The sequence below is a fragment of the Podarcis erhardii genome (genome assembly GCF_964252035.2).
Source record: "Podarcis erhardii genome assembly, chromosome: 4".
Taxonomy (NCBI): Eukaryota; Metazoa; Chordata; class Lepidosauria; order Squamata; family Lacertidae; genus Podarcis; species Podarcis erhardii.
In genome coordinates this window covers 15,844,224-15,858,065 of record NC_138508.1, presented here as the reverse complement: position 1 = coordinate 15,858,065, position 13,842 = coordinate 15,844,224, and the positions used below count along the sequence as shown (strand labels likewise).

General features: G+C 46.8%; 1 protein-coding gene across 1 annotated transcript in view; it reads right to left on the bottom strand.

The window, feature by feature from the left end:
- Positions 1-13,842, bottom strand: part of TYR (tyrosinase) — a 63,066-nt gene that overhangs the window by 22,257 nt on the left and 26,967 nt on the right. The window contains exon 3 of the mRNA XM_081860486.1: positions 1,904-2,051. Within this exon, the coding sequence (XP_081716612.1) occupies positions 1,904-2,051 (148 nt within the window). The remainder of the gene's footprint in view (positions 1-1,903; positions 2,052-13,842) is intronic.

Genomic DNA, 13,842 nt, shown 5'->3' with positions numbered 1-13,842 from the left:
CTTTGCACTGTACCTTTAAACTCAACCTCATTGTTATTAGCATCAAATGGAGTCGGCTTTATATGTTTCTCAAAAAATATTGTTCGTAGCAGTGACTACATTATTACATGAGCCCTGTTCCACAGCATTTGGTATTTTCATTCACATATTTTCATATACTGAGTTTATGAAACAATTCTATATTCTCGAAACAGCAGTCAATATCCGGAATCTCTGTTCAGTGTTGGACATTATATTTGCTGAATACACAAAGCTTCACAGCTTATCTTTTGTCGTACCAAGTTTGGTACCTCGCTTCATTTAAAGACTTTCAGAGACTTTGAGTCTAAGATTTCATTTTGAACTTGTTATTGTTTGAAGGAATTCTATAAAGATTGTCTATTACATATGTATATGGTCATCGTGTTGCCTAAACATGGTTGACGTTCTCTTTTGCAACACAGGGGTTTGTTTGGATACTTATATAAATTTCAGCTAAGCAGTCCCGGGGAATCCAGAGAACAGAAAGGAATTCTAGTAGATAACACTCCAGCTGAGATTCCTGTATCTACAGTTCCTGGATCCCGTGAGTGCTAAGGATGACATTGAAGGACCAAGGCGTTGTTGTCAGTTTGGCATGAAAAAACAGCAAGACATCTGTAGGTCCTTCCATGGCAAGCAGTTCCCTTGCTTTCATCAATGTTTCTCTGGGCCTGCTCTGACATCACGTGTGCTGGTTAGCCCCACCTGCTGGCACTGACGTATATAGCACATACAGCACAGCTGTATTTACAAAACTTCGCTCCTTGCAGGTGTTGGCACTGCAGATGCCAACACCCGAGGATGGGAGTAAATGGTTGTGTGGCATGGGGGAGGGGTCAGCTTCCTGCTCATCTTAGAATAAGTACACTGTTCACCCGAATTGGGCTTATTATGTATACTGGCAGATACTCCCATGGTTGTCACATCTAAGAAGGCACATTTTCATGCAGTGCATAAACTGTGGCACTTGCTCCCGCAGGAAGCAGTGATGCCCACCAACTTGGATGGCTTTAAAAGAAGAGCAGGCGGATTGATGGAGGATGGCTACTAGCCATAATGACTATGTTCCACCCCCTGGTATGCATCTAAATACCAGTTGCTGGCAATTGCAAGAGCATATTGCAGGCTCCCCACAGACATCTGGTTGGCCACTGTGAGAACAGGATAATAATAATAATAATAATAATAATAATAATAATAATAATAGTAATAAATTTTCTTTATACCCCACATTCCCTGGCCAGAGCCGGGCTCAGGGCAGCCAGCACCAATAAAATCACAGTAAAAACATAATAGGGGATAAAGAGAAGGGGGGGAAACCCAATTTAAAATACAGGTTAAAATGGAATTTAAAATGCAGCCTCATTTTAAAGTAGCCGATAAATCAAGACCATAAGGGGAGGGAAACATAAGGGTCACACCGAGTCTAGATGGGCCATTCTCATCTTAAGTTCTTTGGGCTAGAAATCTCAGGCCTGTAATTTTCCTATTTGGCTCTCAGAACCTACCCCATACTCTCTCCTCTGCCTCCATCCCCCTCAAAGCTGCATCTTTGCATGGTCCTGCTGTGTGCCTCCATGGGGTGTTTTCAGCTGACAGCATCTTTGAACTCTGTTGATGGCTCTTGCTTGTCCAGATGGCGACTAGAGGGATGTGTGTACTTGTGGGTGGAAACCAAAGGTGAAATTTACATAGCCCCACCCACTTTCCCCTCCGGTCCCTCCCACCACTGGCTTGTGGGCCCTGGAAGATGTGTGCCAGAATGAAATGCAGTCTCTGGTATGACAAATTCCCCCCAATGCCTGATCTGACGTATCAATAGCTTTCATATTTGTCTGCACTCACGGAAGGCATCGCCCTTACCAGGAAGCTTCCTCCCTACCTGTCGACGAAGGCGTGGTGCAGTATGAAGATGGGATCATTAGCTGAGCCTTGCACCTGGGACATGGAGCCGTTCATGTAGATGTGCAGGGCATTGTGCAGGCTGCTTTGGGACACGTTCGAGATGGCAGTGCTTGGATTCGCAAAGCCTGTAGGGAGGAGAGGAAACAGAGCAGCAAATGGCAATTCATTTATTTATTTTGCAATAGGCATTGTGTTCGTTGCAACATACATTGTTTAGGGATGCTTTTAATGTTTGATGTTTTACCGTGTTTTTAATACAGTGGTGCCGCGCAAGACGAATGCCTCGCAAGACGGAAAACCCGCTAGACAAAAGAGTTTTCCGTTTTGGAGGTGCTTCGCAAAACGAATTTCCTATGGGCTTGCTTTGCAAGACGAAAATGTCTTGCGAGTTCCTGCGGGTTCCCCCCCCTTTTCTAAGCCGCTAAGCCGCTTATCTGCTTATCCGCTAAGCCGATAAGCCGCTAAAAGCCGCTAATAGCACTAATAGCGCTAAGCCGCTAAGCCGCCAATGGGCTTGCTTCGCAAGACGAAAAAACCGCTAGACGAAGAGACTCGCGGAACGGATTAATTTCGTCTTGCGAGGCACCACTGTATTCTGTTGGGAGCCGCCCAGAGCGGCTGGAGAAACCCAGCCAGATGGGTGGGGTATAAATAATTATTATTATTATTATTATTATTATTATTATTATTATTATTATGTTACAGCGAGTGAAGTCCTGCTCAGAGTAGACCCATCAAACCTAGGTTCACTCTGCCCATTAACTTAAGTGGGTCTAGCATTGGCTACCATCCAGTGGGCTCTTCCTATCCATACATTCCCATATGCTTAGATCAACACCAGAGGTTTAGCTCTATGGGCCCCTGGCCTGTTCCCTGAAATCTGAGGGGTGACCATGAGAATTGAGGCCTTTGTCATCCCAGCACTCAAACTGTGGCCTAGTTTATCCAAGGAGGTCACCTGCACTCCTTTATTGCTTAAGCCAGTGTGGTGTAGTGGTTAAGAGTGCTGGAATCGTAATCTGGGGAACCGGGTTCACTTCCCTGCTGCTCCACATGCAGCTCCTGGGTGACCTTGGGCTAGTCACACTTCTCTGAAGTCTCTCAGCCTCACTCACCTCACAGAGTGTTTGTTGTGGGGGAGGAAGGGAAAGGAGAATGTTAACCGCTTTGAGACTCCTTAAGGGTAAAGGTAAAGGGACCCCTCACCATTAGGTCCAGTCATGGCTGATTCTGGGGTTGCAGCGCTCATCTCGCTTTATTGGCTGAGGGTACAGCTTCCGGGTCTTGTGGCCAGCATGACTAAGCTGCTTCTGGCGAGTGAGAGCAGCTCATGGAAACGCCTTTTACCTTCCTGCTGGAGCGGTACCTATTTACCTACTTGCATTTTGACATGCTTTTGAACTGCTAGGTTGGCAGGAGCAGGGACTGAGCAACGGGAGCTCACCCTGTCACAGGGATTCGAACCACTGACCTTCTGATTGGCAAGTCCTAGGCTCTGTGGTTTAACCCACAGCGCCACCAAGACTCCTTAGGTAATGATAAAGCGGGATATCAAATCCAAACTCTTCTTCTTCTTCTTACTACTACTCATTGTCTGGTAAGTTGCAGTATTGGTGGTGATGGTATCTCAGCAGCTTCTCCTGTCCAGATGGAGGCCACTGGAGACATCTGCAGGGGACCCTGGGGGCCTGAGCACCCAGATATATATATATTTTTTTACTGTGGATGCCTAGCCTTTGCCAGATGCCACCACCCACTGCCTTACCTCCGACTTTCTGGTGTATCGGCAGCAACTGGGCCAGAGCCTGAGCCGTGGGGCCTCTGCTGGGGCCTGCTGGGGCTGTGGCCATGCTTCCGAGATGCGTCTACGGCTGTGGTGGCCCCACCAGAGGCCCACAGTGGAGACCCGGGCTCACTTGCCACCATGCACTAGGCATGGCATGACACTATTGGGCACCCACAGTCTGGAGCCCAAGTTGGCACCTCTGTGGGACAAATGGATGCAGCATCCATGGAAACAGAGCTCCACGACTGAGAAAGAAAGCCAGGACATCCGTGTCAGGAAATAAATGAACCCCCAGCTTCTGATAAGTCTCCAGCTTCGGATATTCAGAGGTTATAGCTATGTGAACACAGGGAGACCAGATTTAGCTTGCATGGCTAGCAGTCACCGGAAGAGCCATCCTCCATGCCGTAATTCATTATATACCATGCAAGGAAGGAGCCTTTGGTTTTGTCCATCCTGCCTCTCAGACAAGCTCACCAGGTCCTGGAAAAAAAGCACATGGAGGGGTGTAGGTGGCAGAAGGTGAGGAGGAGGTGGCTGCTTGCTTTGGCATGTCCCTGAGGGTAGAAATCATCAAAACAGACCTTGCGTCAAGCCCAGTGATTTGTACAGGTTAATAACTGTGCAAACACTTTCTGGACCAGTTGGCATTTCTGAGCAGTGTTTTAAAAGCAGCCTAAGACTGCCAGCGAGAATAGAATTTCAGTCATCAATGGGAACTTGGCATAAATCTGAAATCTGCAGTAATTGACTATTTAATATTCTTTTTATGGGAGAACGGCTTTACATAACTTTCGGTATTAACAACTAATGAGGCATGATTTGCTTTAGAACATGACTGTTCCCCTCATTTGGCCCATCCGTGTCGCTCATGAGTTTACTCATGTGTATTAAGAAGCACAGTCATGGATCGCTGTGACAGCATAAAACAATGCATTAACAATGCTGAACACAAGAGCAACTGGCACATTTTATTTTATTTCTTGGTTGAATAAACAAATGTCTATCCCATCCTTCCTCCCAAAGAAGTCCAGGGCAAGAACAACAACAAATAGCAGGAAAAATGATACAGTGTGAAATAAAATAGAATACAAACAGCTGCACATCCTTGAAGCTAATAATTTCAAGGTTGCCAGGAACAGTCTCTTTCAGTTATCAAATGCCCGGGTGAAGAGGGATGCATTTAAATTCCTCCTGAATGTTAATAATGAGGAAGACAGGCACACCTCACAGGGAGGGCATTCCAGAGACAGGGAACCACCACCAAGAAGGCCCTGCACATCGTTTTTACAAACAAAGAGACTTAGGACAAATCAGGCCCCTTGAGGAGATGCCATTTGTAAGGAAAAGGTTGTGGGTAGTAGTCTGAGGTGAGCCAGGAGGGAAATCAGCAGTCAGGACCGCAGAATGAACCAGGAGGCAGGAGGCAGGAGCAAGACAGAAGTTTATTCAGTTATTTTGTCTGAAGGACAAGTGATAGCACATGAGAAAACCAAGACCAAAGGCCTGCCAAAGATGTCAAATGGAACGGGAAGCCATTTAAAACCCCTTCCTCCCCACGAGGTTCCAATGGATGGAATGGGCAGTCTGGATGGGCAGATCCAGTTCTACATATTTGCCAATCCAGAGAGGACAATGACAGCAGGATTTGCCACGCTTTCCCTGCAGAGCTGGTTTGTGAGTCACTAGCCCTGCTACCCCTCAAATCCTTCTCAAAGTGCCCCTCACCAGGAGAGATACTTGATGACAAAGGATGCAGGTGCCTGATAAAGAATGATAGAAACAGAGGGCTGATGACAGGCTGAGTAATTTTTCTTCACACCCAGCCTGAAAAAATATATGTTTTCTGTGCAACTCTTGCATTGTGCTCAGCCTATGTCTTAACAAACGTGTCCCCAATCTTCTGGTATTTCAGTGATTTCAGCTATCTCCCTGCTCCTTATTATCTCACTAAATCTGATTCATTTTCAACAGAAATTGCTGGATACCCTGAAACCAAATTGCGCCACGCATTGCAAGCTTGCAGAATGGTTTATACTAAGCCAAGGGCTTAACAAATCGTGTGTGTGTGTGTGTGTGTGTGTGTGTTTTACCTCCACTTCTGCGATTTTCACTTGTTACTGAACACACGGTACACGGCATATGATTTCAGAATGAGCACCCTGGGTATTAATTAGTCTGGGTTACTAAAGGGGTCACGGGAAAAGCCCAGTACATCAGTCTTCGCCTGCATTGATTTTTGCTTGCTGTCTAAACATCCGTGACCCTGTGTCACCAAAGACATGAAAGTCTGTCTCTTGAAGCTGGTTCTTTTTCTAAACACCAGGGGCTGATTTGAACAGGGACATTATTATTAGTAGTACAGTATTGCGACATCCAGCAAGGATGCAACATCTTCATTCAAATACATTGCTCTCTCCCCATCCCCACTGGATTGAATTCACACATTCAGCTACCATTAACCAAATGCCTGCCTTCCAACATTGAAAGGGCTCTCACAAAGAAGATGGAGAAAACCTGTTCTCTCCTGGTGCGGAGAGCAGGACTAGAACCCAAGGGTCAAAATTAGGGGGGTGCGTTCAATAGCTGATCTCTGCCTGATACCCTGGAGAGCCACTTCAAATCACGGTCAGTCAAGGATCTGACTCAGATCACATTCACACGATATATTGAGGACACTATGATACAACATAGTCAGCATCTTATAAAGCAGAGACATCACCTTGCCAATAAAGGTCCATATAGTTAAAGCTATGGTTTTCCCAGTAGTGATGTATGGAAGTGAGAGCTGGACCATAAAGAAGGCTGATTCCCAAAGAATTGATGCTTTTGAATTATGGTGCTGGAGGAGACTCTTGAAAGTCCATGGACTGCAAGAAGATCCAACCTATCCATTCTGAAGGAAATCAGCCCTGAGTGCTCACTGGAAGGACAGATCCTGAAGCTGAGGCTCCAATACTTTGACCACCTCATGAGAAGAGAAGACTCCCTGGAAAAGACACTGATGTTGGGAAAGATGGAGGGCACAAGGAGAAGGGGACGACAGAGGACGAGATGGTTGGACAGTGTCCTCAAAGCCACTAACACAAGTTTGACCAAACTGTGGGAGGCAGGGGAAGACAGGAGTGCCTGGCGTGCTCTGGTCCATGGGGTCATGAAGAGTCGGATGCGACTAAACGATTCAACAACAACAATGATACAACTTTAAACAGTCATGGCTTCCTGCAAAGAATTTAGTTGTAGTTTGTTAAGGGCGCTGAGAGTTGTTAGAGCTATAATTCTCAGAGTCTTTTAACAATCCCTCTTCTAATGAAACTCAGGGAATTACAGGGAAGAAGAAGAAGAAGAAGAAGAAGAAGAAGAAGAAGAAGAGGAGGAGGAGGAGGAAGAAGAGTTTGGATTTGATATCCCGCTTAATCACTACCCAAAGGAGTCTCAAAGCGGCTAACAATCTCCTTTCCCTTCCTCCCCCACAACAAACACCTCTGTGAGGTGGGTGAGGCTGAGAGACGTCAAAGAAGTGTGACTAGCTTAAGGTTACCCAACAGCTGCATGTGGAGGAGTGGGGACGCGGACCCAGTTCACCAGATTATGAGTCCACCGCTCTTAACCACTACACCCCACTGGCTCTCAGAGGGGAATTGGGCTGTCCCAATCAAAATGCAGCTCCCTGCAGAACCACCAGCTTGTGAGGGTGATGGGGGAATGACAAAGACATTGTGCACATGATGTCAGGAAGAGCAGCAGCCAGAAGGGCTTTGTGAAGCTGGAAAGAGGGGTCTTGGACTCCATCGGAGCATCACACCGCCCTTCCTATATTTTTTTTAATGCTAATTTTTATTGAGTTTCCTTTTTATAACACTTAAACACATCCTCATTATCCACTTAACTTCTTTTGCTCTTACGAGCTTTCGACTTTCCTCCCTCCCTCCTCTTGGTTTTCAGAGTTAATCTTTATATCATAGCATTTGTACATTTTCCAATTTATGTTTCACTCCTTCAAAATATCCCAATTATTAAATAAATATAAAAAGGTAAGAACAGTTATCATTACGAGTCTTCTTACAACCCTGCTAGTGTTGTTTAATTGCTTACAATGGTCCTTCAAATATTGTATAAATTTACTCCAATCTTTTTGGAGCGCTTGGTCTCTCTGGTTCTAAATTCTTCCCGTCAGTTTCACCGGTTTTGCAAAGTCCATCATCTTCATCTGCCACTCGTTTTTGTTGGTATTTCTTGTTGTTTCCATTTTTGGGCTAAAAGAATTCTTGCTGCAGTTGTTGCATACATAAATCATTTTTTATCTCCCTATGGCATCTCTTCCCCCACAATTCCCAGTAAAAATTATTCCGGTTTTTAAACAAAAGTATTTCTATACATTTTCTTTTGCTGTTTATATATCATTTCCCAGTAAGCTTTCACTTCTCTACAAGTCCACCACATGTGATAAAAACTCCCTTCATTTTCTTTACATTTCCAGCACTCCTTAGTTCTTGTCCTAGACATTTTAGCAAGTTGGGTTGGTGTTAAATACCACCTGTACATCATTTCCATCACATTTTCTTTAAGTGCACTGCATGCAGTAAAGTTAATACCTTCATTCCACAGCCTTTCCCAAGTTTCTAACAGAATATTATTTCAAAATCTTTAGCCCACTAATCATTACTGCTTTAACTTCTTCATCTTCAGTATGTCATTCCAATAATATACATTTTCGATAATATCTTTCTCTTATCATCCAATAAATCTATCTCCAGCCTGGATCTTGTTGTTTCACACCACCCTTCCTAAGCTGGACAGAAGCTTCTGCCTTCTTCCCAAAGCTCTGTGCTTTTGGGAAATGGAGGGGGTGCTACCCCCAAAATATAGGGGGTGCCAAAAGGGCTCGGCCTCTAGGAGCCAGCACCCCTGGCTCCCAGAATTCTTTGTGGGAAGCCATGATTGTGTAAGGTGGGATAGGGCTTTAAATGTATCGTGTGGTTGTGACCTAAGGCAACTTCCTGTGTCCCTATCATTTCCCAAGCCTTTGAAACAATGCCCCTCTTAATGTAATCTGAAAGGACCTTGGAACTTTTGTACCCTGGCATCCTGTTGTGAGGTCAAAGGACCGCATGATAGATTTCAGCGCCTGAAGCTTCAGTCATGTGCTATTCTCCATAACTGCTTTTTCATCAAAGGAGGGGAGAAAAGGTTTCCCCCACAATGATCCATCATGGGGCTGATGCAAAGGGGGGGAGAATGGGCCTGGCTTGATCCCGTGCCTTTCAGAGGAGCTCGTGCTCAGAAATCAGCAAGAGAAGCTTCTCGTGGCATGTAGGTAAAAAAAAATCACCTGCACATGTCTGCACATCTCACCAGGGTCGCTGGAACACATTACACTGTTGGGTTGAAAAGTTGGCCACCCAAAATGCATTGGTTCCTTCTTGAAATTTGCTATCCCTTTCAATCCAGATTTTGCGACTTTGAGCCTACTTTGGAACCTTTTCTTCAGGAAAAAGGTGTGAAAGCTTTCTGCATTTGCTGTTAATCTTGAATTGGACCCTGCCACTCATGTACAAGAAAAGCAAAATTCTGAAACTATACTGAGAGAGTAACTGGAATCTGCCACCAGCCTAAAAAAGAAAAGCTGAATTCTGCAGTCGGAATAAATTATGCAAGTTGCATAACTGACCTCACTAGGTATACTTTATTCCACAATTTATTGCTATTTTGAATCATTTATTCTGCAGCTCTGTGGGTCAAATGCACCAATGCACAGAGGTCATTCTCCATGAAATGCCCTCCTTAGTTAGAGCTGCCATGTGGATGTTCCTGGATTTCTTTGCGAATTTCCCCGGTTTAGGGAAATGAAAGCAATAATGGGGCTAATGAGTTAGCATTACTCAACCTTCATCAAGGCCTGCTGTGACAGCTTTGCAAGGCACTGTAGTGACAAAATTGCTCAGATTCGGGCAGATGCCACAATCGGAATAAGTCCAGCGAAAGGGTCTAGGAAACTGTCTGTTCCATCCATACAGGATCGGTTTAGATCACTGCTGCCTGAGGATGTGGACAAACTTCTTGAAGAAGTAAAATATACTTAGAGTAGAGCCATCAGTTTCATGGAGTTTATTTCAGTTTGTAATAAAAACAGCCAGTGTGGTGTAGTGGTTAAGAGCGGTAGTCTCGTAATCTGGGGAACCTGGTTCGCTTCCCCGCTCCTCCACATGCAGCTGCTGGGTGACCTTGGGCCAGTCACACTTCTTTGAAGTCTCTCAGCCCCACTCACCTCACAGAGTGTTTGTTGTGGGGGAGGAAGGGAAAGGAGAATGTTAGCCGCTTTGAGACTCCTGAAGGGGAGTGAAAGGCGGGATATCAAATCCAAACTCTTCTTCTTCTTCTTCTTCATCGGGCGTTAGTCTGTGTTCTTCCCACCCAGCCCCAGGCTATATATCCTTTATTCACACCCTCAGTCACACCTGATAGGCTGGTTCAAATTTCCCTTCTGTAGCCAGATTGGACAGCTCCAACAGCCAATCATATTGTTGTTGTTGTTGTTGTTTAGTCATTTAGCCATGTCTGACTCTTCGTGACCCCATGGACCAGAGCACGCCAGGCACTCCTGTCTTCCACTGCCTCCCGCAGTTTGGTCAAACTCATGCTGGTAGCTTCGAGAACACTATCCAACCATCTCGTCCTCTGTCGTCCCCTTCTCCTTGTGCCCTCCATCTTTCCCAACATCAGGGTCTTTTCCAGGGAGTCTTCTCTTCTCATGAGGTGGCCAAAGTATTGGAGCCTCAGCTTCAGGATCTGTCCTTCCAGTGAGCACTCAGGGCTGATTTCCTTCAGAATGGATAGGTTTGATCTTCTTGCAGTCCATGGGACTCTCAAGAGTCTCCTCCAGCACCATAATTCAAAAGCATCAATTCTTTGGGAATCAGCCTTCTTTATGGTCCAGCTCTCACTTCCATACATCACTACTGGGAAAACCATAGTTTTACTATACGGACCTTTATTGGCAAGGTGATGTCTCTGCTTTTTAAGATGCTTCCAATCATATTACTACATTCTAAAATCCTTCCTGCCTCTTATTAGGATTTAAAGCTCCAGACATAACAAGAAGTATGGCCAACCTCATGTGTATGTGACCCTTGCCCATCTTGGCTTCTTAAAATTAGCCAAATACTGGAAACCTTTGGACGATACTGTGCTGACTTCACAGTACAGGAAATCCTGGAAACTAGTGTTAACAGAGAAGCTAACCGATAAAATAAAAATAGCAAAGGGCCTGAAATTGAAGGACACTTTTTCAATAGATTGGCACCCTTTTATTAAGTGCACAGCAGCAGAGGAAAAGGCAGGCAGGTCCCCTTAAAAAAGTTCTCTGGCTGGGATGATTGTATACTGCAATTAAATGTTGCCACACAACTGGCAGCACGATGTAGCGAGATTTGCCTCTCTGGGGGTGGGATCCTGCTATTTCATGGCTTTTCTTTTGTGGTTCTGTTAAAATCGGAAAATAATACATATTTTAAAAACCTAGCCTGCTGTACGAAGGGGAAGTTCTGCATTCGTCATCCACCTACTTTCACCTGTGGCATGTGGGCCCTGGAAGGGGATGAAGTGTTTGGGCTGAAGAAGAAGAAGAAGAAAAAGGTTTAAAGGTTACCTTAAAGTTGGATTTCTCAGGTAGCATATTGAGGATAGAGCAGGGAGGCCTGACAGCACTTGAGATAGATTTGTGCTGAGCCATGACAGGCAGAAGGTAGGCGTCTCTTTGCAAGCACTGAAGGGCCTGGAGCAGTCGATGTCTCTAATAGCATGCAGTCAGGCAGAGCTAAGACAGCAGGCTGTACAACTAACTGTGCTGTGTGAAGGTTTGAGGAGGACACTGATGGAGGCTGAGGTGCTTAAAAATAGGCTTCATTTGGGGGATGCATAAAGAGACCGTGCAGTTTGAAGGATATCTTAGCTAGAAGCAGAGAGGCGAGCTCAGAGGTGCCTGCCTGCCTCCTCTTTTGCTGAGCGTGCCCATTTCCTCTGCTTCTGGGTTCAGTCCATATCACCTCCCAGAGGGAAGGGGCACCAACTCCAGGGGAACCTGGGGGTCCGGGCACCCACATTTTTGCACCTGGAGCAGCGCAAAAGCTGTGCACCTGGGGGAGGGGAAGGGTGAGCGTCCCAGGAGGTGAGCTGCCTGTGGGGGTGCAGCGAGCTGCTAATGGGGGGCGGAACGAGCCACCCATGGCGGGCTGATTCCTGGGTGGGGGGCAGGGAGCCACGCCACTTTGCCAGCAGCCTTCCTCCCTTTCCTCTTCCTTTTGCCAGCCTGGGGGTGGCTTACCCCCCCCCCCACAGGAAGCAGCCCAGGAGTTGGGGGCAACTTCCAAGCCTCCCCCGAGCTGTCAAAATGAAGGAGGAAGGGGGGAAGGCCGCTGCCAAGGTGGCGCAGCTCCGCCCCTTCCCCCGACAGCTCGGAGTAGGCTTGGGAGTCGCAGGCGGGTGGCACGCTGAATGTCACCCCCCTCAGTGATGACACCCGGGGCAGACCGCCCCCACCGCCTCCTCCCTCCCTCGTGGCTCAGCCCTCATAGCCCACCGTCTTGCGCCACCACTGCCACCACCACTACTCCCTGCCGCTGCTACCCCCACTCGGCGCCATATGCCACCTTACCTTCAAGAGGCCACAATGGGCCCCACCGAGCCTTCCTGTGGGTGCAGTGGGCCCCATTGGACCTCCTCCTGCCACATGACGTCACACACACACGCTGCATGCGTGGCATGACAGGCTTGTGCCAGGCACCCACAATGCCAGAGGGAGAGGCTAAGGTGAGGGGTGGAGGGCTGCTAAATTTTGGTGTCGCACAAGCAGTGGCATAGCTAGCTGCCCCGGTGCCCGGTGCGTCGCGCGCATCGGCTGGGACTCCACTTCATTCTGGGGCACTGCCGGGAGCTCCGCCCCTTCACAGCCCTTCCAGCCTGGCCACGCCCCCACAGCGGCTGCTCTCGCTTCTACTGCTAAGGTTGTATGGAGCCTAGGATGAGGAGAAGGAGGAGGTGGCAGCAGGAGGCAGAAGGGGGAGAGCCGCTCGCAGGTCCCCTCCAACTTTTCTCCTCCAGCAAACCAGATGGGGCATGCCACAGAGAAAAGAAGGGGTGGGATGGGCAAGGGGAGAGAAGATCAAAGAGATGTGGGGTGGAATAGCATTCACAGAGAAACCAAAGATTGGAACTGAGGGAAGTCGGAGGGGTGGGGGTGGGTGGGTTTTGTGTGGGAGCGTGGGGGGAGGGAGGAAAATGGGACAAAATTAAGGATGACATGTTTTTGGATAATATGTTTTGTTTAAATCTTTAATAAAAAGTTATATAAAAAATAGAGATGTGGGGTGGGTTCCTTGAGGAACTTCTGTAATAGTTGCAAGGTAGATATAAGAATTAAGGTATATTAAGAAAAAAGTTTAATTATGATAAAAGTGTGTACAGTGGTACCTCGAGTTACAGACGCTTCAGGTTACAGACTCCGCTAACCCAGAAATAGTACCTCAAGTTAAGAACTTCGCTTCAGGATGAGAACAGATGAGAACAGAAATTGTGCGGCGGCAGCAGCGGGAGGCCCCATTAGCTAAAGTGATACCTCGGGTTAAGAACAGTTTCAGGTTAAGAAAGGATCTACAGAACGAATTAAGTTCTTAACCCGAGGTACCACTGTATTGGCTATAAGTAATATGAAGTCAAAATATGGAATAGACAGGAGATTGGGTCTTTAGTGTTAAGACCAATTTATGTTTTATCGTTTGTTAAGAAAATTATGTGTCTATGGTTATTCCTGTGTGTAATTTGGTATTTGTGTTTTCTCTTTCTTCTTTTCTTGTTGTATCAATAAAATAAAATAAAAAAGAGAGATGTGGGGTGGGGAGAGGAGAAGGGAGTGGGGAGAAATCCAAGAGCAAAGGAAGGATGACTAATAGGGGGAAGATGGAAGCAACGTGAAGACGGGAGGCGGGCGAGAGGGTGGGATGAAGGGGGGTGAAGCCAGAGAAAGAAGAGCCGCCCATGGGGGAGGGGTGAACCAAGGCAGGGGGGCTGCATGGAGCCTCTCTGCAGCCTCCCCCTCAGCTGTAGGGCAGTTGAGGGAGAGGCGGTAGGCAGGC